Source organism: Heteronotia binoei, chromosome 21, assembly GCF_032191835.1.
Source record: "Heteronotia binoei isolate CCM8104 ecotype False Entrance Well chromosome 21, APGP_CSIRO_Hbin_v1, whole genome shotgun sequence".
Taxonomy (NCBI): Eukaryota; Metazoa; Chordata; class Lepidosauria; order Squamata; family Gekkonidae; genus Heteronotia; species Heteronotia binoei.
The window spans coordinates 132125204-132149083 of NC_083243.1; the positions used below are offsets into that span (position 1 = coordinate 132125204).

At 41.8% G+C, this 23880-nt stretch overlaps 1 protein-coding gene across 1 annotated transcript in view; it reads right to left on the reverse strand.

Moving 5' to 3' along the window:
• The window catches only part of DCDC1 (doublecortin domain containing 1), a 777962-nt gene that overhangs the window by 39393 nt on the left and 714689 nt on the right, over positions 1 to 23880 (reverse strand). Inside the window, exons 29-34 of the mRNA XM_060262385.1 lie at positions 21745 to 21943; positions 15279 to 15425; positions 14292 to 14393; positions 10848 to 10984; positions 5528 to 5707; positions 2911 to 3061 (exon numbers count right to left, since the gene is read on the reverse strand). Of these exons, the coding sequence (XP_060118368.1) occupies positions 2911 to 3061; positions 5528 to 5707; positions 10848 to 10984; positions 14292 to 14393; positions 15279 to 15425; positions 21745 to 21943 (916 nt within the window). The remainder of the gene's footprint in view (positions 1 to 2910; positions 3062 to 5527; positions 5708 to 10847; positions 10985 to 14291; positions 14394 to 15278; positions 15426 to 21744; positions 21944 to 23880) is intronic.

Sequence of the window (23880 nt, forward strand, 5' to 3'; positions counted from 1 at the left end):
CCTGAAATTGACCTGTGGTGGGAAAGGGAGGAGGCACAGGGGAGGGGAACTAGCCTTGACTTCCTCCTGGTCAGCTGAGGTCAGGGGACCCAGCCCTGCTTGTGCTGCAAGAGTCAGCTGCGTGGTGAGAGTCAGCAGTTTAAAAGGTGAGTTGCTCCCATCCTGTTTCTTTTCCTTTCTTTTCTCTCTTTCTTCCTTTTGTCCCTCCCTTTCTTTCACTCCATCCCTCCCTTTTCCTTCCTTCCTATTTCCTTTCTTTTTTCCCTTTTTTCTTTATTTGCTTCCAACTCTCTCCCCCTCTTTTCTTTCTTTCTTTCTTTCTTTCTTTCTTTCTTTCTTTCTTTCTTTCTTTCTTTCTTTCTTTCTCACGATTTGCTTTATTTCCCTCCCTTCTTTCCCATTGCTAATCTGTATAGAGCAGGGTGGGAAGGGGGAAGAAGCTTGAAATGCCCTGCCATTTCATGTTTTCCTTTCTTACTCTCTTTCTCACTTTCTTTCCTTCTCTCTTTCTGTCAGTCAGTCTTTTCCCCTGTCTTTCTCCCCCCCTCTTTTTGTCAGTCTTTTCCCATCTCCTTCCTTCGTTGCCATTGCTAATCTGGGTAGACCTGGGAGGGGGGAGGGGAGAAGCTTGAAATGTCTTCCATAACAGGCTGCCATTTCATGTTTTACCAGGCTGAGAGCATTTTATATTTTTAGTTTTCTGCTGTGTGATCCTTGTGCTTTTTCTTGATGTTTTATTTTTAAAATTGCATTGCAAAATCCCACTTTCTCCTACTTTTCCTAAACAAAATATTGCAAGAGTTGTAGGCTTGTTTGGACATCATTTCCTGTTTCCTGGCTCCACCGCCAAATTTTAGTGGGCCATGAAGGAGAAGTGTAAAAATAACCGGGCCATGGTAAGGGGGGTGGGGAAGTTTGGGAAACCCTGTTCCAGTCTATCAGTAATCAACTGTTGCGCCTCGCAAGTAAGGCCCCCAAAGAAGCTTAACAGGTCATCCTCCATTGTGTTGTCAAGTTCAGGGGGCTCCTCATCAGTTAATAGGCTGGCTGATGTCTCATCCAAGGTATAAGCAACACCAGAGTTCCATGAGATTAAATGGAAAGGGTGTCCCCTTATGTCTCATACAGGGGGGATTTGTTGCCAGTAAGCATAATTAGAATCTAGATTTCAAAATGCAGAGTGGTAACTGCAGCTAGAAGTGGATAAACATATTAAACAAGAGCAAAAAAGCTGCAATTTTGGATTCAGAACAGGTACTGATGGAGTTAATAACATGCCTGAGAACTAAGTTTGTCTGCAGTGGCATTTTTAAGACCAACATAATTTGTTTTCTGTGAAAAGCTGAGAACTAACAACTTAGTTATTTATTATTATGTCTACTGAGATAGGAATCCAATATCTCTGTTAAGTCCTGGGGGTTCCACTGTGCTGACTGTTTTTACAATGACTGGTCTCTCAGCTTTGTTGTGATAGAAAAAGAATGCTTCTCTCTTTGGGAATGTGCCATGCCAGAACCAAGATGTAGAATAAGTATGGTGCAATGACAGGTTCCCAAGATACTTGCTTCTGAAAGAGCAAAGGTGATATTTGCATGCCACTTGGCATGTCAGTCAAGGTTCCCCTTGAGCAGCCTTGATTTTTCAACAGCTTCTTTTAAAACCCAAGTGCCCAAGTTTCCAAGCTTTTCTTTCAGTGACAAGCAACAAGTGGAGTGTTGAGGGATTCCACACAGGTATTACTTCTGTGGGGCTGTGGTTCAGTGGGCAGATGCTTGACATTCAGGAAGTCCATGCCCCATCTCTGCTGCCTGACACTAGTGTATTCAATGTATTGGTTCTGTGCAGCAGTCCTTGCAGAGAGCCACCACCCCAATTTTTGAAAGAGAGATTCTCTGGTATCTAATGTACTGTTTGTGCCAAAGGCAGTAGCATGGTGGCCCTGGTTCTGCTTCGGAACATGGCACTGCCTGTGGAGGGGAGGCCCCTGCAGCTGCCCTGCAAATGTGGGGGCTCTCCCTCAAACCCTCTGCTCCCCAGAATCTGTTTTCTAACTGTTTCCCACAGTTAGTGGGAAAACAGACTGATTACTTTCCCCCCACCATTGGGAGAAATGGACCTTTTGGGGAGCCCCTAGAATGGAAACCCCTGGTCCAATATTTTTGGAACTTGGGGGTTCTGTAGGGGAGAGTCCCTTGCAGCTGCCCTGCAAATATAGAACCTCTACCTCAAACCCCCTCCCCTCCATCTGCCTTTTATTATACCCTATTTTGCCATTGGCTTCAATGGCCCATAGGGTATAATGGGGCTGTATACCATAGGGTATAAAGGAGAGATGAGGGCATGCTCTTTGGGAGCTCACAGAATTGGATTCCCTGGTCCAATCTTTTTGGGCCTTGGGGGTTTTATAGGGGGGAGGCGCCTGCAGCATCCCTGCAAATTTGGAGCCTCTACCTCAAACACCCTCTCCTCCAGCCACCTTTCATTATACCCTATTTTGCCATTGACTTCAATGGCCCATAGGGTATAATGGGGCTGTATATTTGGGAATAGCCGAATATCTCTGGAATCAGATTGGGTGCCGAATCTGCTATTAGGAGATATACGGCCTCCTGAATTTTTTAGCCCTGAATACCCCCGGATTCGAATTTTCCCATTTTTTTTTCTTTTGCACACCCCTATGACCATGGGTCGTTTTGTGGGAAATTGGTGGTGGAGCTCATCCAGGGATTGTCCTGCAGCTGCACCTACTATTCAATGGACAAGGAGGTGGAACTCTCAGAAGGAGGAGGTGGAACTCTCAAAAGGTTCAGGAGCTGCGCTTCTGTGAGCTTCCACTGAATCTGAGCTCTGCCTATGACCAATCTGCCCCTGGATATTTGCAAGAATTTTGCTGAAATTCTGTTGAAGTACCTTTTCTGCTCATAAAGGGCTGTCCTGTGGAAACACAAAGCACCATGTCTCTTTCTATTTCATCCCATGACTGCAGTTGGTCACCATCAGGTGTGTACAGAGTCTTTGCAGGCTGTGGCATTTTTAGCTGAGCTGTACAGATCTCAAGTAGCTGAAATAGAAAAACTGGTTTAGTTTTCAGTATTCCATGTTGGTTTGTGAGTACATATTTCAAGTTAGAAAATATTGAGTTCCAGTCTCTCAGCCACAAGAGAAAGTACACATCTACTACACTTATTTATAAGAAAAACATTACACACAAAATGCATAGGACAGTTCAAGGTTGCCAACCCCCAGATGTAGAATGCAGAAAAAAACCGTGAAAATATAACGAAAACAAACTATGACCATTTCCAACTATTTTTAAGAATAAATATTCAAACTGTAATCATTACAATACATTTCAATCATTTCATGAAAATCAACAATCATTAGTTTCATGAACGCATCTAAGCAGCACCAACTAAACTTGGTTGATGAAAGTGCTTAGTGCCATTAAAGTGCTTGTAGAATAAAGTGCTTGCGCCAGATAATACACCATTCAAATGACTTTGTTGTGCTTGTATAAGTGAATGTTATTGCTTATGGTGCTGTGAAACCAAGTTTGGATTTCCCTCTTTGATAAAGACATCGGAAATGGTGCAACAAGCATCCTGCCGGCTCCGAGCTCCTTTAGACGGACATCAAGGAATCTTCTATGAGAGACTTTTGTTTTATCTGCAGTGTTCCCTCTAAGCTGTGTTAGCGTGAGCTAGCTCACAAATTTTTGGCCTCCAGCTCACACATTTTTGTCTTAGCTCAGGAAGGATGACCCCAGAGCACACTAATTTATGCAGTAGTTCACAACTTTAATGCCAATGGCTCACAACTTTAATACCAGTAGCTCACAGAGTGGAATTTTTGCTCTACAGCTTAGAGGGAACATTGATTATCTGGCACAAGCACTTTAATGGCACTAAGTACTTTCATCAAGCAAGTTTGGTACGTGCTGCTTATATGCGTTTGTGAAACTAATGATTGTTAATTTTCATGAAATGATTGAAATGTATTGTAATGATTACTGTTTGAATATTTATTCTTAAAAATAGTTTGAAATTGTTATAATTTGTTTCGTTATATTTTCACAGGGTTTTTTTCCTGCATTCTATCTCTCCATGATTCACCCTATTGGTTACAGAACCTCCAGGTGTAGGCTGATGATCTCCCAGAAACTATGGAGATCAGTTCCTCTGAAGAAAATGGCTGCTTTGGAGGGTGAATTCTCCTAGGTTCCTCCCCTTCCCAAACCCTGTCCTCCCCAGCCCCCCCCCCCATGTCTTCAGGAATTTCCCAACTCATAGTTGGCAACTCTATACCCAACCTTGAACCACTTTCTCATGTATCACCCAATTTTGAATGACTTTCTCTTCTTCTAAATAAAGACAAAACAGTCCCCCCCCTTGGAAGTCAAGAACTGGATTGTAGCCTCACTTTCATAGACAGTACAATTTTAAAAACTGCATGAGAAGGACAGATATCTAGAACAAGCACTACTACCCATATATCTACCTATCTACTACCCATATATTGAAGCAGTTTTGGCTGGCTCGGTGTCAAGGTGTGTGGCCTAATATGCAAATGAGTTCCTGCTGGGCTTTTTCTACAAATAAGTCCTATATTGAAGTAATGGGGCACAGTAATAAAAGCATGGGATCTAAAGTGTAATCATGCTATTAGTTTCCTACACTTATTCCTCAGTGTCCTGTTCAGTTACTGCTACTTAAATTGATCTTTACCTCTCTAAAAATTATAGAGAAGTGTTATTCATTTATTTGCATTTGTACTTGTATGCAGTGTTTCCTCTAAGCTGGGTTAGTGTGAGATAGCTCACAGTTTCTTAGACTTCAGCTCACACATTTTTGTCTTAGTTCAGGAAGAATGGCCTCAGAGAAAACTAATTTATACAGTAGCTCACAACTTCAATACCAGTAGTTCACAAAGTAGAATTTTTGCTCATAAGACTCCACAGCTTAGAGGGAACATTGCTTGTATGGGAATTATAGCACATTTACCAATGCTTTAATAGTATCAATCTACAGCTTTAATAGTAGATTCTCCAGGCCTTTGATAAACATATCTGTGGAATTAGGTTGTATCGATATTATCTTCTTTATAATGGACCAAAGAAGAATCTTGTAGCTCTTAGATTAATAGCTCATAATCAAAATCAAATTTTAATTCCTTAATTCCCTTTAGCCACCATTTTTTTCACATTACCATGATGATGAAGCATTATCAATGGAGTACAACCTTTCTCACCTCCCTCCTGCTGCCATAGTCCCAAAGACACCCCCCTCCTGATATGCTGCTTCTGGGGGACAGGAACCCCAAGGAACAGCATGTGGAAGGTTGGAGGTCTGCTGCAGAAGGGGGGAAACATTGAAAATTTCTGTACATAAAAATATTAGGTAAGATGTATTTAGATATGGACATTGGTTTGCTAGTGCAACCCAAGATTCAAATATGCAGAAACTGGGTTTAAGCTGTCCAACAGCAGTAAGGGACTGTCTGGAAAGAACTCTTTCTGCTTTATCTTTACCTCTGCCATTGTTTTCCCCCAGACATGGACTCCTTGCTCAGGACTACATCCATTCATGTAAACCCACACCCTTTTGGTTGTAGGCTGGTTGTAGAGACTTCTGTGACCTTTCCCAAGCAGTTTAGGAGAAAAAGTAGAGTTTCTTTTGAACTGGCATGCTTGAATCTCTGAAAGGTGCATCTAAAATGAATCCCAAAATTATGGCATTAGAGTCTGTGATTAATTCCAGGCAATCAGTTACATCCAGCAAAACACCATAACAGAAACAAACAGATGAAAAAAATAATTTCATGCAGTATGTTTGTAATGCCTGAAAATGCAATAAACACAGCAACATTTGTTCATGTAACTGAGCATGATTTATGGCAGTAGTTCACAAACTTCAGCAACTCAAGGGCCTCCATTCTGTTAGTAAAATGTTCATGGACACCCAAGCCCTCCTCTTCTCCCTAGTATTCAACTGAAAACAATAACTGGTTGTTACTGATTACACATGCAGCATGGCATCTCTCTGGGGTGTATCCTACACCTATCCAACCACTCCACTGAGAAAAGCTGTCCTTCAACCTAAGGAGACTTTCTCCAACTTAAGTTGTTTCTCTTCCAACAGGATCTTTGGAGGAAGGTTTGATTCACAATCTGTCTATATGGTAAAATCCTTTGCACTGGAAAATAGAATGAAAATCAGTTCAATTTTAATCCATGTGGGAACAAATGATATTGCATGTATTAGAAAAGACTATGTGGCTCTGGGTCAGAAGGTGAAGGAGCTGGGCGCACAAGTTGTGTTCTCATCAGTGCTTCCTGTTGAAGGCCGTGGCTTAGGACGAGAAAGAAGAATACTTCAAATAAACAACTGGCTACATCGATGGTGTCGTCAGGAAAGATTCAAATTTCTGGACCATGGCTTACGTTTTCAAGATGGTGGTCTTCTATTGGGAAATGGTTTGCACCTTACGGCAGTAGGAAAAAAGGTGTTCGGTAACAGCCTTGCTAACCTAATAAGGAGGACTTTAAACTAAATTGTATGGGATAGCGAGACAATAATTCAAAGCCTCGTATGATGCCAGAAACTGGGGATAAGGACACTAAAGATTTGCAGAGAGTGGCGCATACGCTAGGTAATGTGAACTTGCAGGTTTGTACAGAAACTAAACCCTCGGGATGCATAAAACTGGATTCTGTGCACTAATGCACAGAGTATGGGAAACAAACAGGAGGAACTGAAAGTCCTAATACAGGAAGGAAACTATGACATAATAGGCCTTACTGAAACTTGGTGGGATGATACAACTGGAATATTAGGATTCAGTGGAACAACTTATTTAAAAGGAACAGGCAAATGAAAAAGGGCGGAGGCATAGCAGTAAATGTGAAGGAGGTATATACTTGTGAGGTAATATATGAATCTGAGCCTGGCAGCTCAGTTGAGAGTCTCTGGGTAAAAATAAAAGGAGTAAGAAATAAGTGATATTATTGTGGGGGTCTACTATAGACCACCAAGCCAGGCAGAGGACTTGGATGAGATACTCCTACAACAGATTGCAAAGTTCTACAAGAGAAGGGATGCAGTGATCATGGGAGATTTCAATTACCTGGACATCTCTCGGAAGACCAACTCTGCTAAAAATGAAAAATAGATTCCTGACTTGCCTTGCTGACAACTTCCCTTTCCAGAAAGTGAAGAAGGAAACAAGGGGATCTTCTATCTTGGATTTGATTCCCACCAACAAGGAAGAATTGATTGAAGAAGTTGAAATAATGGGCACCCTGGGCTGTAGTGACCATGTGATTTTGGAATTTACAGTCTTAGGGAAGGGAAAAGCTATATGAAGTCAGACTTATAGGTTGGAAGAAAGGCAAACTTCGATAAACTTAGAACTATGCTGGGTAAAATCCCATGGTCAGAAATACTTAGGAAGAAGGGGGTTCAGGAGGGATGGGAGTTTCTTAAAAGTTAAATGCTGAAAGCACAATCACAGACGATTCCTATGAGAAGAAAAAATGGAAAAAGCCTAAAGAAGCCGAGTTGGCTCCATAAACAGCTCTCTAAAGACTTGAGAAATAAAAAAGACTCCTTTAGGAATTGGAAGGAGGGCCTTATAACCAAGGATGAATATAAACAAATCACCAGTGTTTGTAGAGAAAAAGTTAGGAAAGCTAAAGCTCAGTATGAGCTTAGGCTGGCCAAAGATGCTAAAAACAACAAAAAAGGATTCTTTTCTTATGTTCAGAGTAAGAAAAAGAGCAAGGACATGGTAGGCCCATTGTGAGCACAAGAAAATGAAAGTGTAACAGGTAATGAAGAGAGGGCGGAACTGCTCAATTCTTACTTTTCCTCAGTCTTCTCTTCTGAGGGAAACAGTACTCAACATGACAAAAACAGAACATATAAGGAGGGCATGAAGTTCCAATCTAGGATCAACATAGGGGTAGTACATAAACACCTAGTTTCTTTAAATGAAACTAAGTCCTCAGGGTCAGATGAACTGCATCGAAGGGTTCTAAAAGAGCTTGTGGATGTAATTTCTGAGCCTCTGGCTATATTTTTGAGAATTCTTGGAGAACAGGAGAGGTGCCGGAAGATTGGAGGCAAGTGAATGTTGTCCCCTTCTTCAAGAAGGAGAAAAAAGACAATCTGGGTAACTACTGACCTGTCAGTTTACGTCTATACCTGGAAAAGTTTTAGAACAAATCATTGAACAGTCCGTCTTGGAACATTTAGAAAGAATGGATGTGATTACTAAGAGCCAGCATGGGTTTCTCAAGAACAAGTCATGTCAGACTAACCTGATCTCTTTTTTTGAGAAAGTGACTAGCTTGCTGGATCAGGGGAATACTGTAGACATCGTTTATCTTGATTTCAGTAAGGCTTTTGATAAGGTTCCACATACTATCCTGGTTGACAAGTTGGTAAAAGGTGGTTTGGATCCTGTTACCGTTAGGTGGATCTGTAACTGGTTGACAGATCTCACCCAAGGAGTGCTTGTGAATGGTTCCTCATCCTCTTGGAGAGGAATGACAAGTGAAGTGCCTCAAGGATCTGTCCTGGGACCTGTTTTGTTCAACATCTTTATAAATGATTTGGATGGAGGAATAGAGGGAATGCTTATTAAATCTGCTGATGATACTAAATTGGGAGGGGTTGCAAATACAGTACAAGACAGAAACAAGATACAGGATGACCTTGACAGGCTGGGAAACTGGGCTAAAATCAATAAAATGAATTTTAACAGGGATAATGTAAAGTTCTGCATTTAGGTAGGAAAAATCCAATGCATGGTTACAGAATGGGGGAGACTTGTCTTAGTAGTAGTATGTGTGATCTAGGGGTCTTAGTGGATCATAAGCTGAACATGAGTCAAAAGTGTGATGCGATGGCTAAACAGGCAAATGCAATTTTGGGCTGTATCAACAGAAGTATAGTGTCCAGATCACTTGATGTGATGGTATCACTTTACTCTGCTCTGGTAAAACTTCACCTAGAGTATTATGTTAAGTTTTGGGCACCACATTTTATGAAGGATATAGACAAACTGGAATGGGTTCAAAGGAAGGTGACGAAGATGGTGAGGGGTCTGGAGACCAAGTCCTATGAGAAAAGGTTGAAGGAGCTGGGGATGTTTAGCCTGGAGAGGAGGCAGCTGAGTGGTGATATGATCACCATCTTCAAGTACTTGAAGGGCTGTCATATAGAGGATGGTGTGGAATTGTTTTCTGTGGCCCCGGAAGGTAGGACCAGAACCAATGGGTTGAAATTAAATCAGAAGAGTTGCTGGCTCAACAATAGGAAGAACTTCCTGACAGTTAGAGTGATTCCTCAATGGAACAGGCTTCCTCGGGAGGTGGTGGGCTCTCCTTCCTTGGAGGTTTTTAAACAGAGGCTAGATGGACATCTGACAGCAATGAAGTTCCTGTGAATTTAGGAGGAGGTGTTTGTGAGTTTCCTGCATTGTGCAGGGGGTTGAACTAGATGACCCTGGAGGCCCCCTTCAACTCTATGATTCTATGAATCCAGGCCTGCACTTTCTTCGTACCACTCAGCCAATTACAGTTTCTAAGACTAAGCTATTGGATCTTGAATAAAGTTAGAGCCTAGTGGCACCTTTAAGACCAACAAAGTTTATTCAATGTATGAGTTTTTGTGTGTACACACACTTCTTCAGAAACAATGAAATGGAAGAAAAACATTCAAACTTATAGATAGGGTTGAAAAGCAAATTAGCATATAACATGTTTACAAGTTTATAAGTCTATAAATGGTCATACCTTGAATAAAACTTTGTTAGTCTTAAAAGTACCACTGGTCTCTATTCTATTGCTTTAGACCAACATGGCTACCCACCTGGATCTATTGCATCTTGGCAACCAATGCCTTTAAAAAATATATTATTTTATTTTTAGCAACCAATGCCTTTTTGACTAGACTCTTAAGTGAGTGTGTATTACTCTATGTACTCTATGACTCTATGAGCTCCTGGCTGTCAACAAAGAAGCCATTTCTGGCTGTCAACAAAGAAGAAGCCATTTCTGTCCCTCTGAGACACATAGGGTGCATTCACACTACACTAACGAATGCATTTTACATCCGGATTTTTGCTATTCTTACACAGTAAAAATCTGAATGTAAAACACATTAGTTAGTGTAGTGTGACTGCACTCATAGTTCCTGAGCTCAGTCCTACAAAAGTAAATGGGCACTTAGATCACATCAGCCAGATGGGCATGAGAAGAGATGATTCTCTGTCCTTACAAAGGGTTCATGGATCCCTTGGAAGAACTGGACTCCAGCTTGAGAAATGCTAATTGGTATATCTGCAATGAATAGATCCTTTCTTTACTATAGCTGCCATAACTAATTCAAACTGGAAAATTAATGACATTCAAGTGCTATTTAAAAAATCTGTATTTGACCATTATTCTGGTGCTTAGCTGTTTGGCTTAGAATTTAAGAACATCAGATGGAGGAGGAGTTAACAGAAGGTGACTCAGCAGATATGCAAACAATAGGGCCATTTACCGATCAGTAGCGCTAAAACATAGACTTTGACTTCTACTGAAACTGCAGTCGCTGACAGGCTATAGCACTTTCTATTCAGGAAGTATTTGGGGAAGGGAAATGTGGAAGCTAAAATGTTTGCATAAGATGGTGCTCTTATTTCTTCATTTGTCCATTCCATTAAAAAAAACTTAGTGTGGTTTCCCTCTAACCTTTTTTAGCACTGGAACTACAATTGTGCTAAGAACTGGATCCAGCTGCTTACAGTATTGATTTTGTATTGAAACTATGTTTGGATTTTATCATGCAAAGTCTACATACCTCTGTATGAAGGATACTTTCCATGAGCTTCATCTCTTCTTGAGTTTCTTCAGTCCAGCCTCCTTCTATTACCACAGGATGTAGGGGACTCTTAGTGGGCACCATACTAGCTGGCTGAAATTTTGTTATGCGCCTCCCTAAAGTGAGGATGGCCTACACAGTTATTTTTTATGCATCTTATTTGAAAGAATTTAGGTTTAATTCAGTCATAAACAAAAGAGAAAAAAGGTCAAATGTATTTCCTGTACTAATAAATGTTCATGTATTCACTGAGAATAGGACTCAAATCATCCCTTGTGTAAGTAAAACACACTTCATTTGTTTGTTTCAATTTTTATCCCATCTGCCTTTTAATCCACTCAGGGCAGGTTACAAGTCATAGAATAACAACAGAAATTTAAATAATTAAAACCTTATTTAAGTAACAACACAAAATAGATACACTCAGGATGTATTAGGCTCAGCAGCGATGCTCAGTTTGGCTGGTTCCATTTGACCTGCATTGTTAGTAGGGGAGGCTGAGGTGCAGTTGGGTGTCCGCTGTCTCATCTGAAAGCTTGATGCAACAGTTCCAACTTGCAGGCCTTGTGGAATTGTAACAGATATCACAGGGCCCCAATCTCAAAGAGGAGCTTGTTCCACCAAGCTGGGGCCAGGACAGAAAAAGCCCTGGGCCCTAGTCAAGGTTAGCCAGATGCCCCTGAGGTCTGGGATAACCAGAAGATGTTGAGACATAGTCTCATGTGTGTATGGGGATGAAAGTGCCCCTCCCACCATCACCATATTTCTGGTTGCTTCAGAGAATCTCTGGAGCTCCAGAAAGCAAGGGGAATGGGAAGGCTTCAGAACAAGCATGGAAAACTATGGACTGATTGTTGGGCTTTGACCAATGATCTTGTATTAACTATTGAACGGTTGTCTGTTCATATAGTTCAGTTTTTTAACAAGATCAATATAGATAACAAAATATTATTTTTAAAAAGTTATTGGTGTAAAATAATCTCTTCAAGTTCATTATTAATATCCCAACCCCTACCACCTTTCCCAACTGCAGAAACAAATGCCCATTCTAGATATATTTCAGTCTAAAATATCTGGGTTACATATTTTCTACAAAACAAAGTTTGAGTCCAGTGGCACCTTTAAGACCAACGAAGTTTTATTCAAGGTATAAGCTTTTGTGTGCACAGAGCATGGAGGCAGATGGAGTGTAATGGCAGCGTCTCTGTTAATTACTTTAAGCATTTCACAATTAAGATACATCTATCCATCAATCTTCAATTGTGACATATTTTATTTTCCCCAAAATTAAACTCAAAGAAATGGTAACCAAATAAACTAACCTTGTTATTCTTGTTTGGTCCTTGAATCCATTAAACATCTTAATTATGCTGTATGCTTATTTACAGCTCATACATACCTATATGCATGGACTGGTAATTTCCATTTCATTGTATCTGAAGAAGTGCATGCATATGAAAGCTTGTACCTTGAATAAAACTTTGTTGGCCTTAAAGGTGCCACTGGACTCAAACTTTGTTCTGTTGCCTTACAGCAACACAACTCCCCACCTGAATGCAGTTTCCACAAATAACCCAAGCTAGTGAACTGAATTTAATTTCTTATGTTTAACCAATCTTGATGGAAAAAATTATCTAACCATTATATTGCAATTTTCTACAAATTGCTGTTGAAATTAGTGTGGTTTTTATAGGAATAACAACAGATTATCTTTTTTGCTGTTGTCTAGATCCTTTTCCATAGCCATAAGTAAACAGAGTGCCTGGAATGAGCAACAACAGCTTTAAAAGGCACATTTTAAAATTCAACTTTTCTTCCCCACACTGTGGATAACAACTTGCATGCTGAGTAACATGTTTTTCCAACTCAATAGATTATCCAGTACATGCAAAGGAGTAGTGATGTAGCTGGATCTACAAATGCTGCTCCACAGTTTCCATGTACTTATAATGCCAAACAGACCACTCAAGTGAAATTCTTAATGACAGAAAGAAACAGAGAGACAGACAGATAGATAATTAATGTGAACACATAATAATTTCTTCTAAAAATGTGGTCCAATTTACAATATGCTCACATAGCCTTATTGTTTATCTTTGGGTGCTCATGGAATTAAAGCAAAGCTGTACTGATTTTCTGTGTATTTGCACTTAAAGTAAACCAAGATGGCATAGAATTAGATCCAACAAAATATGAGGAAGGATTTCTGCAGTTTTGGGCTCCAACCACCATGACCAGCCCTGCCACTAGGCAGTGGCTTGTAGTTTCGCTATTGTACTGTGCAAACAAGTTCTGGAGGGGCTGTAAAACAAACGGAGGGAGGGGACTTTTTCCTTTCCCTTCTTCACAACAGCCACGTTGTTCTGCAGGCTCACCTCGCTCCCATTCAGCCTAGCTTCAACATTTTAAAGGCACAGACACCTTTCAAAAAACCAACCCCTTCCCAAGTCTTCTAAGCCTTCCGAGGTGGAAAGCCACATGGTGGCTGTGGGGGCAGAAGTTCCCCCTGCTGGCCAGCTGACTGGGGGCAGGAAGGAGCCTGCAAAAGTGGGGGAACCCCTGCTGGGACCTGGGGATCCAAGCCATGCTCGCATGGAGTCAGAACGTGGAGTGGCAGCCAGGGCACACTGCTGCCAGGGGAGAAAAGCCTCTGTCAGGTAAGCTGCAGTTGAATTTCTCTCTCCCACCCAAACCCACCACAGACTTTCCCTAAGATTGCAACCCATGCCTCGCCCTTACCAAGAGCAACAAGTCCTCTGCACTGTCTGGCTGCTTCTCCACTCTCTCACAGCAGCTACCTGGCATCCCCATTTAAACCTTATTTTTAAAATTTTGTTTTAATATTTCATGATACAACAAGTGATGTCATGCTCTCCCAGTCCGCCCCCCTATGAACCTTTAGAATACACAGTTTTTGAGAATTTTGTTTTCATGAAGAGGTTCTGGATCTTTGTTCCACTATGTACCCCAGAAAAAAAGCCCTGTGTAGGTAGATGAGTGGGTGGCAAGGAGAGAAAATGAAGATATGGGGATTGCCAGGAGGAGGGGAAAGGATACAGGGTAAACTGAGGTGCCCCTCATAAGCCTTGGTAGGTTCCCCACCACACAACTAGGTTTGGCTCAATAGCTGCACTGCACAACTCAGACTTTTCCCAGGGAGAAGCTGCCAGGGGTAAGGAAGTTAGGAAAAATGAAAGGGAGGGGGGAGATCAAGGTAGGTTGAATGGTGAATGGGAAGGAGAGAAGAAGCCAGGAAAAAGTAAGAGGTTATGGGAGTTTTCAAGGAAGAGAAAGTGGAAATAGTGTTGGGGGGAAGGGGAATGAGATGCCTCTGCAAATCTTTGAGGCTCTCCAATTGTGTGTGTATGTGTACAGAAAATGAGAGTGGCATTAAGTGAATTCTATTTACACTGGGCTACTAACCTTGTAGTTGTCTCATTTTGTGTTTCATTGTGTCTAAGTCTGCCAGAATTTTATCTTTTTCCAACCAGTTTTGTCGCTCTTGCCTTTCTGCATTTTGCAAAGCTGTAATAAAAAATACACATTATTTCTACTACTTAGTTACTTTCAGAGCCATTTTGTACTGCAGAGCCTGTAAAGATTAGCGGTTAGCATAATTGGATCTATTTCAGCAAATAGTTTTTAAAGCACTGGATACTGTTAGCAAGCTAAACAAATTCAATTATAAACATGTAATTAAAAGGCAAGCATTCCCATAAGAAATAGATTGTAGAACTTAAGAATGTGTATGTAGAATCTTGCATGGTGTGAAAAAGCGGAACACCACCATTTGCACATTCTGCACACATAGGTAACTGCTACAATGCTATGCACAAGTGAGGAAACTGATCCTATTGATCTGAGTGTACATTCATAGGACAGGGCTGAAAATACGTAACTGTTTTGATTTTACACAACATGTTAATAAATGCCAGTTCTTGGCATCTACAGCAATTATAACCTGATTTGTGTAGATGCTAGGAACTACAACATGACCTGGATGGCCCAGGCTAATCTGATCTCATCAGATCTCAGAGGCTAAGCAGGGTCAACCCTGGTGACCAAGGAAGTCCAGGGTTACTGTGCAAAGGAAGGCCAATGCAAACCACCTCTGAAGTCTCTTGCCTTGAAAACCCTACAGGGTTGCCATTAGGCACCCACAATTTGACAGCACTCCACACAAACACAAACAAGAACACCTCTGCTTGCCTGAAGCAGCTTTGCATTTGTGTTTTTTGAATGGCAGTTACACATGTCGCACATCAAGACTCTTTGTAAATTGGCATGAAATCTGCCATTCAAAAGACTCAAATGAAACCAAAAGCACCTCTCAGAAGCTTGACAAAATGTATTAAAATATTTACATTTTATATTGTAGCAACCAATTTAAAATTTTCTTCCATAACTTACTATCCAAAGGCAGAAAAGGTTCTCCACTGGAAACCCAGACCTCAATAGGATTTCTAAGAACGATGGCGAGCAAATTATCATCAATCAAACCATCTGGAGTCATCACTGATGATGTGCACTTGATGTTCATTTCCCCTGCTGGCTTATCTTGGTACAGACAGAGAAAATTGGCATTGTTTATCTTTTAGATGTTTCAGTGTCATCATAGGGCTATCCCAACTCTTTTAAGTAGTACTGTATCTAAGTTTACATTTATACACTGAAGAATACAGTGCAGTTCTATGCACAGTTACTTCAGTCTAAGTTCATTGACCAGCAGGTTTAGACCAGAGTAACTCTGCATTGAGAGCCAGTAGGTGTAATGGTTAGAGTGGCAGAATAGTATATGGAAAACCCAGGTTCAAATTCTCATGCCGTCATGGAAGCTAACTGGATGAACTTGGCCAGTCCCATACTTTCAGCCTACCTACCTCATGTGGTTCTTGTGAGAGTAAAATGCAGGACAGGAGAACAATGTAAGCTGCTTTGGGTCCTTGTTGGGGAGAATGGCAGGGTATAAATGAAATTTTAAAAATTTAACACTTTGACCATTTTTGCACACAGCTCACCTTGCAGTCACAATTCTGTTTCCTCCACAGCATCTGGTCAGATTTCCCACCATCTGCGCCAAAGTTACCAGAAGTGCTGCAGCTTTTGCGTAGCAAATGTAAACCGCTAAAACCCAGTTTATGTTTGCTACTCAAAAGCCGCAGCACTTCCTGTAACTCTGGCACAGATGGTGGGAAATCCGACAAATGCTGTGGAGGGAACAGGATTGTGACTGCGAGGTAAGCTGTGTGCGAAAAAGGTCTTTATTTCACAGCTCACTTGGGTTCACAACTGCACAGATAGTAGGTTCTAGTGCTTAAACTACCAACTGACTTTCTTGCTATGGATTAAGCCTTAAGCTCATTATATAGACTGTTTTTACTAGAGCCAAATGAACTATGGAACCGGACCCATAGTCGCATACTTAGCTCCTTTAAAATACTCTTAAAATACTCTTGCCACGCTATTTCTCACCTTAATCTTACTGTCACCATTATTATTATTTACTACATTTATTGACCACCTTCCCTCAAAGGGCTCAGGGTAGTGCACAACACTTAGCAATACATGTTAGAGAGAGAGAGAGAGAGAGAGTTATCAAAGATTTCAGGTTTTCATGGCTGGTAACATCATTAGGGTTTGTAGAATCTTTCGGGCTCAAGTGCCGTGTTCTACTGGAGAAAGTTTTTCTTCCAGACGTTTTGTTCTCGGCTGCGGAGAACATCCTCAGTGGCGTTGCAGCCGGAGCAGGCGCTCTGACCTTCTTGGCTGCTGTGCATTGAGTGAGGCCAGGGCTGCTGGAGAGCTGCTATTTCTAGGCAGGAGGGGGTGTGGTGAAAGGGCAATAGGTTTGTGGATGTGCCCATTGTTTGGTGGGGCTTCCTGGAAGGGTAGTGATAAGGCCCTTTCAAGTCCTATTTTGGCCTTTGAGGCAGACTATAAGAGAGAGAGTTGATTGGTTGGTTAGTTGGGACTGGGTGGGGTTGTGGTGCATCAACCTTTGGCCTGTAAAACGATCAATCAACTGTTCTCGCATCACATTGGCTGACTCTGCTCTCCCCTACCTATTGCTGGCTCCAGGACAGATGAGCATTGGCCCTCTGAGGAAACTGCTACACAGTGGCTGCTGCTAGGCAACTAACCAAGCTTGGTTCTCTCAGTAAAAGGTGGTGGTGGGAGGCCCTTTCAAATAATAATAATAATAACAATAATAATAATAATATATTTTATTTATATCCCGCCCTCCCCGCCGAAGCAGGCTCAGGGAGGCTAACAGCATCAGTCAATATAACAGATTATACAGTACTTTAACAGTAGGTAACAATTAATTAAAATTCTAAAAAACAGTAAAACAATAAAATTAATATCTTGGTGCAAAATGTTTGATAAAAATTATCAAAAAATTATCAAAAATGATTTTGATAACAAAATCATTTAAGCAGTCTCTCAGTTTTTAGTCGGTGAAGGCTTCACTAAAGAGTCCTATTTTAGCCTTTGAGGGAGACTATAAGAACATAAGAGAAGCCATGTTGGATCAGGCCAATGGCCCATCCAATCCAGCACTCTGTGTCACACAGTGGCCAAAAAACCCCAGGCACCATCAGGAGGTCCATCAGTGGGGCCAGGACACTAGAAGCCCTTCCACGGTGTCCCAAGCACCAAGAATACAGAGCATCACTGCCTCAGACAGAGAGTTCCAACAATACGCTGTGGCTAATAGCCACTGATGGACCTCTGCTCCATATGTTTATCCAATGAGAACTCATTGGCTGACTCTACTCCTCTCTCCCGCCTAAGGGCTGTTTTGCTAGCCAGCCAAGCTGCTTCTGTCAGTCAAAGGCAACCAACCTTGGCAGTTTATGGCTTTCCCTACTCTCCTATTGGCTACTCTGCCTATCACTCTGCTCTGCAGAGGAGAGAAGGAAGCCTTCCCTCGATTTGCTGAAGGATGGAGGAGGAGGGAAAGAGCCACAGAGAAAGCCTTCTCATGATTGGCTGAGGGAGGGAGGAGGAGGGAAGGTTTTCTCACAATTGGCTGAGAACTCCCTTGATTAGCTGAGAACTCCTCTCTATCCTCCCCTAGAAAGGAAAAAAATGGCATTGTGTAGCAGCAGGCCGGATACAGAAAGAGAGACAGGGAAGGAAAGCAAGAGACAGAGACAGATTGAAGTTCTGTGCTTAAGACCAACAGTGTTATCAGAGAGAGAGTGTTGCTCTGAAAGCTATCACTACAGGCTTCTGAGGGAGAACTCATAGACTTCTGAGGGAGAACTCCTAACTATGGCTGTCAGTTGGTGGGAAATTTCTGGAGATTTTGTGGTGAAATTTGAGGAGGACATAGGAGATAGGGCTTCAGAGCAAAGTATGCCAGACCCAAGTTCTTTCTGTGAAAGCTGACTGTGTGATTTTGGACCAGTCACAGACTTTCAGCCTAACCTGCCTCACATGGTTGTTGTTCAGATCAAAGTGGGGAGAGGAGAATGATGTAAGCTACTTTGGTCCCCATCACTGTGGAGAGAGACTGCCCTAGGTGGAGGCTGCAAGGAGGGGGGAAGTGATGGAAAGCTGAAGTCAGAGGGACAGATAAAGGGAAGGAGATAGGGTTGTCAACTCCAGGTTAGGAATTCCTGAAGATTTAAGGAGTGGGGCCTGGAGAGGATGAGGTTTGAGGAGGGGTGGGATCCCAGACAGGAACAATGCCATACACTGCACTCTCCAAACTAGCCATTTCCTCCTCGGGAACCACTATTGCCAATCTCCAGGTGATGTAACAGTCAGAGTAATTAAGAACGTACATCTTGATTTTAATGATTGTAAATTGTACTTGTTGATTTTATTGTGTAATCTATTTTAATGTTTTATGTGATTTAATTTGTTGTTAGCCACCCTGAGCTCACCAGGGGAGAGTGGGATATAAATTTGATAAAATAAAAATAAATAAATGTCTGGAGATCACTTAGAATGATAACTGCTCTCCGGATGACAGAGATCAGCTCCCCTTGAGGTGGAGGGGAGAGGGAATGAATGCCTTCACTTGGGTGGGTGGGAAGACAGCAAGGGTCAGGGGCACTTGCCCAGAGCCTCTTTCTAGAGCCCTTTGTATTTTTCTCTTCAACAGGTCTTCTTCCTAGTCAATCAATAATAACAAAATTCAATTGAAACAATTGACATTTAAAACACCTAAAACAACAACAATACAAATTTAAATTGGTTCAAATGTCATTGCCTACCAATGTATAGCCTTCTCCTGGTGGGGGGGGGGGAGTAAGGAGGCCAGGCTCAATGACAAAACATTGCTGTTCTCAAGCATAGGCCTGGCAGAACATTTCTGTCTTACAAGCCCTGCAGAACTGGACACCCCACATGCTGACAACATAGGTTCTGTATGTCATACGAAGTAACTCCATTAAATATCAAGAATTAAAAGTTTATTTATAAAACAGGTATTAGCTATATTTATTAGGCTTCTCAGAGGAAATGTTGGACAATTATCTAACTAATACAATGCTGAACTGATGATTAAGCCTGTTTTTAGACTTTTCCTGGCTTTTCTTTAAGTTTTGAACTGATGGGACAAGAATCTGGAAACGTCATAAGAAGCTGAAATACGCTTAATACAAAGCGCCAGCAAACTTATAATGACAGGCTTCTTGTGGACTAACATGCTGCTTCAGAAATCAATAGTCAAGAGAGATGGAATAAAACAGATAGGATAAGACCTTTTTGGCCAGTGTATTAGATAAAGGATGAAAAATAATATATAGAAAAAATATATAAAAGAAAAATCTAAGTAAGCAAAGAACAACAAAAGTTTTTAAAAAAAAATATGAAAAAGATAAATGGGGAAAGTGCCCTTTGTTTTTTATATACAGTGATAAAAATTCATTTTTGAATACATCACTCTATTCAAAGAAAATATATAACAGAACTGTTTAAAAAAGCATGCAAGAATCTATGTTTTTAACATGAGATAATAAGTCACAGACATTTGCTTACACAGTTATGTTTTCTTTCTATATTGCATGTCTGCAGAGTAGCCATTTCTTTTTAAAGAAAAGTCTAGAAAAAATTGGATTCAAGAATATTTTACCAAATCTGCCTTCTCCCCCATTCTCTCTCTCTCTCTCTCTCTCTCTCTCTCTCTCTCTCTCTCACACACACACACACACACACACTTCATTTTGGTCATGCTTTCCCATGTGACATAGCTTAGTCACATATCTGATCTAGTTTTTAAATATGTTTGCACTGAATACCTTTGCTTGATCAAGATACTCATTCAAAAAGCTCCCAACTTTCAAAAGCATAAGTTTCAAAATAATATTGTTCCCAGCCTATAAGGTTGGGCTCCTATGTGGAAGCCCCAATTTTAAATAAGACACGAGACCACTATTGGCTCTTGATGAGTGACTTGTTGCCTTGTGTGGAACAGCCAGTCATACAGGTGCTAGAAGTTGTTGTGTTCTGCCCTTCTTTCTCAACAGGCTTTTGCTGTGACTGGTCCCATCCACCCTGTCTGTAGATAATATGGGAATAACTAGTCACCTTCTGAGGGATCAAGCAGGAAGCCTTGGGACCTCCTTCAAATTGGCTGGGAAGGGGGCCTTTTTCACTAATCCCTCCACAGTATCCTGTAATTAGGCCCAGTCTTTTGTCTGGCTAGGCCATAGCTAGTTTTAGCAGGAATAGTATGATTTGTTAAGGACGGGTAGAAACAACAGGTGGGCAAGTATCCTGAGCAATCTAAGGATGAGGAGCTGTTCTCAAGACCATCATTAACTCAAGTAGTGCAGTGGGCTGGGAAGGGAACACTGTTGGTGGTTGAGTAGCGTCAGCTGAGCCCTTAGTTGTTCAAGCAGCACATGGAAGTCAGCCTTAACATTTTCTAGCACTGTTTGACTGCAGGTGAGGATAAATGAGTCAGTGCAGGTTTCCCCATAATGCTGGTAGCCACAGTAGATTGCCTGTTTACACCTTGCTCTAATTCAGGGATATTTAACTGATATAGATCAGCCATTAATAAAGTAAATATACATACTGCTGTCTTGTGTTCTTATTTGGGGGTGCTACTACGACACTGTTGAAGGAATGGTGACCAAAGGGCCTTCACACTTACCCCAAGCAAGAACTAGCTAAATGAAGAAGATGATATTGGATTTATATCTCGCCCTCCACTCTGAAGAGTCTCAGAGCGGCTCACAATCTCCATTACCTTCCTCCCCCACAACAGACACCCTGTGAGGTGGGTAGGGCTGGAGAGGGCTCTCACAGCAGCTGCCCTTTCAAGGACAACCTCTGCCAGAGCTATGGCTGACCCAAGGCCATGCTAGCAGGTGCAAGTGGAGGAGTGGGGAGTCAAACCCAGTTCTCCCAGATAAGAGTCCGCACACTTAACCACTACACCAAACTGACTTTCACACATGGCAAACTCTTTCTTGCACATGGCATTGCAGGGGAAAGTGTTCTCCAAGTATGACGGAAGCCTACAGAACTGTAACTTTTTATATGAATGTGTGTCAAATTATACACTTTGATTCTGTATGTGTGTGTATTTGTGTTAGGAGTTATTTTTTGGTCCATTAAAATATTCATGATAACATATATTGTACCAGTGACTAAATTAATTAAAACAAAATGAAAATAATTAAACATGTTCAAAGACAATATAGTAGCATTCATCCCCACCCCCAGGATGCATTATGTTTTTATGAAAATGGGAAAAAGAAAAACAACAGATTCATATTATGCTTATTGCTAGCATACCAGCAAAAATGCTCCGTATAGCTTTAGTACTAAAAAGAAGATAGGCTCTGTAAAGTAAGATCATCTATGTACCAGTTACATGCATATTTAATTGGAACTTGTTGAGGTATTTTACCTTTTACAAGCAATGCAGATACATTTCCTTCAGGATCAGGACCAGATATGGCACTTTCTTTGGATTCCTGCTTTCTGAAAAAATCATTTACAGCCCTCAAGACTAAATCCTGCAGTGTGAGGATTAATGTTCCCTCACTGGTGTACAGCCTACAAGCTGTCCTGTTGAGTTCCAGTTGTTTTGTACATAAAGACAGCAGCTAAAGAAAAAAAAGGGGGGGAGAGTTTAGTAATGTGTAATCAAAGCTTGCTAAAACCAGGTATTACAGTTTTAAAAACTTATTTTGCCATCTACAGATCTCTGGATTTCTTCAAAACATCACATTTCACTCTGTGCATTCTGAATTTCATGGCCATTTGATTCCACTGGGTTTTTTTCCCTTTCCACACCTACAAAATTAAATGCCTGCATACTGAGGATCCACTCATAGCAACTGAAAAAAATGCACTGAAATATATAAAAACTTATGTGGCAAATAAGTTACTGCTAGTTTTCAAGGTGTTACAAAACTGCTGTTTATTTTTGCTGCAGCAGACTAAACACAGCTACACTCGATTTACGTAACACAAGTTAGGTCCATTCCCATGCATTATGCTGATCCACAGACTTGGTTGTTTGGTTGTATTATTTATTACTATTTATTTATTACTTTAAATTTCTATCCCGCCCTCTCTGCAAGCGGACTCAGGGCGGCTAACAACATACATTTTTACAATTTAACCAATAAAATTTACAATTTAAAATTATTTAAAACACTTAAACATTAAAACATTCCATTGCATTTTTGGTGCTGTATCACTATGATATAATTTAACATAAATATAAATGTAAATGGTGATCATGGTACTCTGTAATGGTGTAGAGTGGCAGCTCTCTCCCAAATTAGGTTAGATCTCAAAAGCCTGTCGAAACAGTTCGGTCTTACAGGCCCTGCAGAAAGTGGAAAGATTCCGCAGGGCCCTTATGGCCTCTGGGAGAGTATTCCACAATTCTGGCGCTGCCACCGAGAAGGCCCTAGCTCACGTCTGCTGCAACCTAGCCTCCCTTGGTCCAGGGATGGACAACAGATTTTTTTGTCCCTGAACGCAGTGCTCTCTGGGGAACGTGTGGGGAAAGGCGGTCCTGCAGATAGACAGGCCCCTGACCATAGAGGGCTTTAAAAGTCAATACCAACACCTTGAAACGGACTCAGAACACAACAGGTAGCCAGTGCAGCTCTCCCAGCATTGGCCGAATGTGCTCCCACCAGGGGAGCCCCATTAGCAGCCGTGCTGCAGCGTTCTGCACTAGCTATAGTTTCCGGGTCAGCACCAAGGGTAGCCCCATGTAGAGAGCGTTACAGTGATCTATTTTTGAGGTGACCGTAGCATGGATCACCAGTGCTAAGTCGTTGCATTCCAGGAAGGGGGCCAACTGCCGCACCTGCCAAAGATGAAAAAGGCGGATCTAGTAGTGGCTGTTACCTGGGCCTCCATTGTAAGAGAGGACTCCAGGAGCACACCCAAGCTCTTGACCTTGGGGGCCAGGATTAGTGACACCCCATCAAGAGCCAGCAGAGGGATCTCCTCCCCTGGACCACCCCGACTCAGATAGAGAACCTCCGTCTTCGTCGGATTCAACTTCAACCGACTCAGCCTGAGCCAAGATGCTACAGCTTGAAGAGCCAGGTCTAGATTTTCCGGGGTACAGTCGGAGTGACCACCCATCAATAGATAGAGCTGGGTGTCATCTGCATATTGGTGACATCCCAGCCCATACCTCCTGACAATCTGGGCAAGGGGGCGCATATAGATGTTAAATAACATCAGGGACAGAACTGCACCCTGTGGCACACCACATATAAGTGGGTGCCTTCGAGATGATTCTTCCCCTATCACCACCCTTTGTCCCCGATCTTGAAGCAAAGAGGCCAACCACTGTAAGGCAGACCCCTGAATCCCCACGTTGGCGAGGCGGCTAGTCAGTAGCTGATGGTCAACCGTATCAAATGCGGCCGACAGACCTAAGAATAACAGCACTGCTGAGCCGCCCCGATCCAGATGTTGCATGAGGTCATCTATGAGGGTGACCAGAACCATCTCTGTCGCATGACCTGGTCGAAAGCCGGACTGGAATGGATCCAGCGTATACATCTCC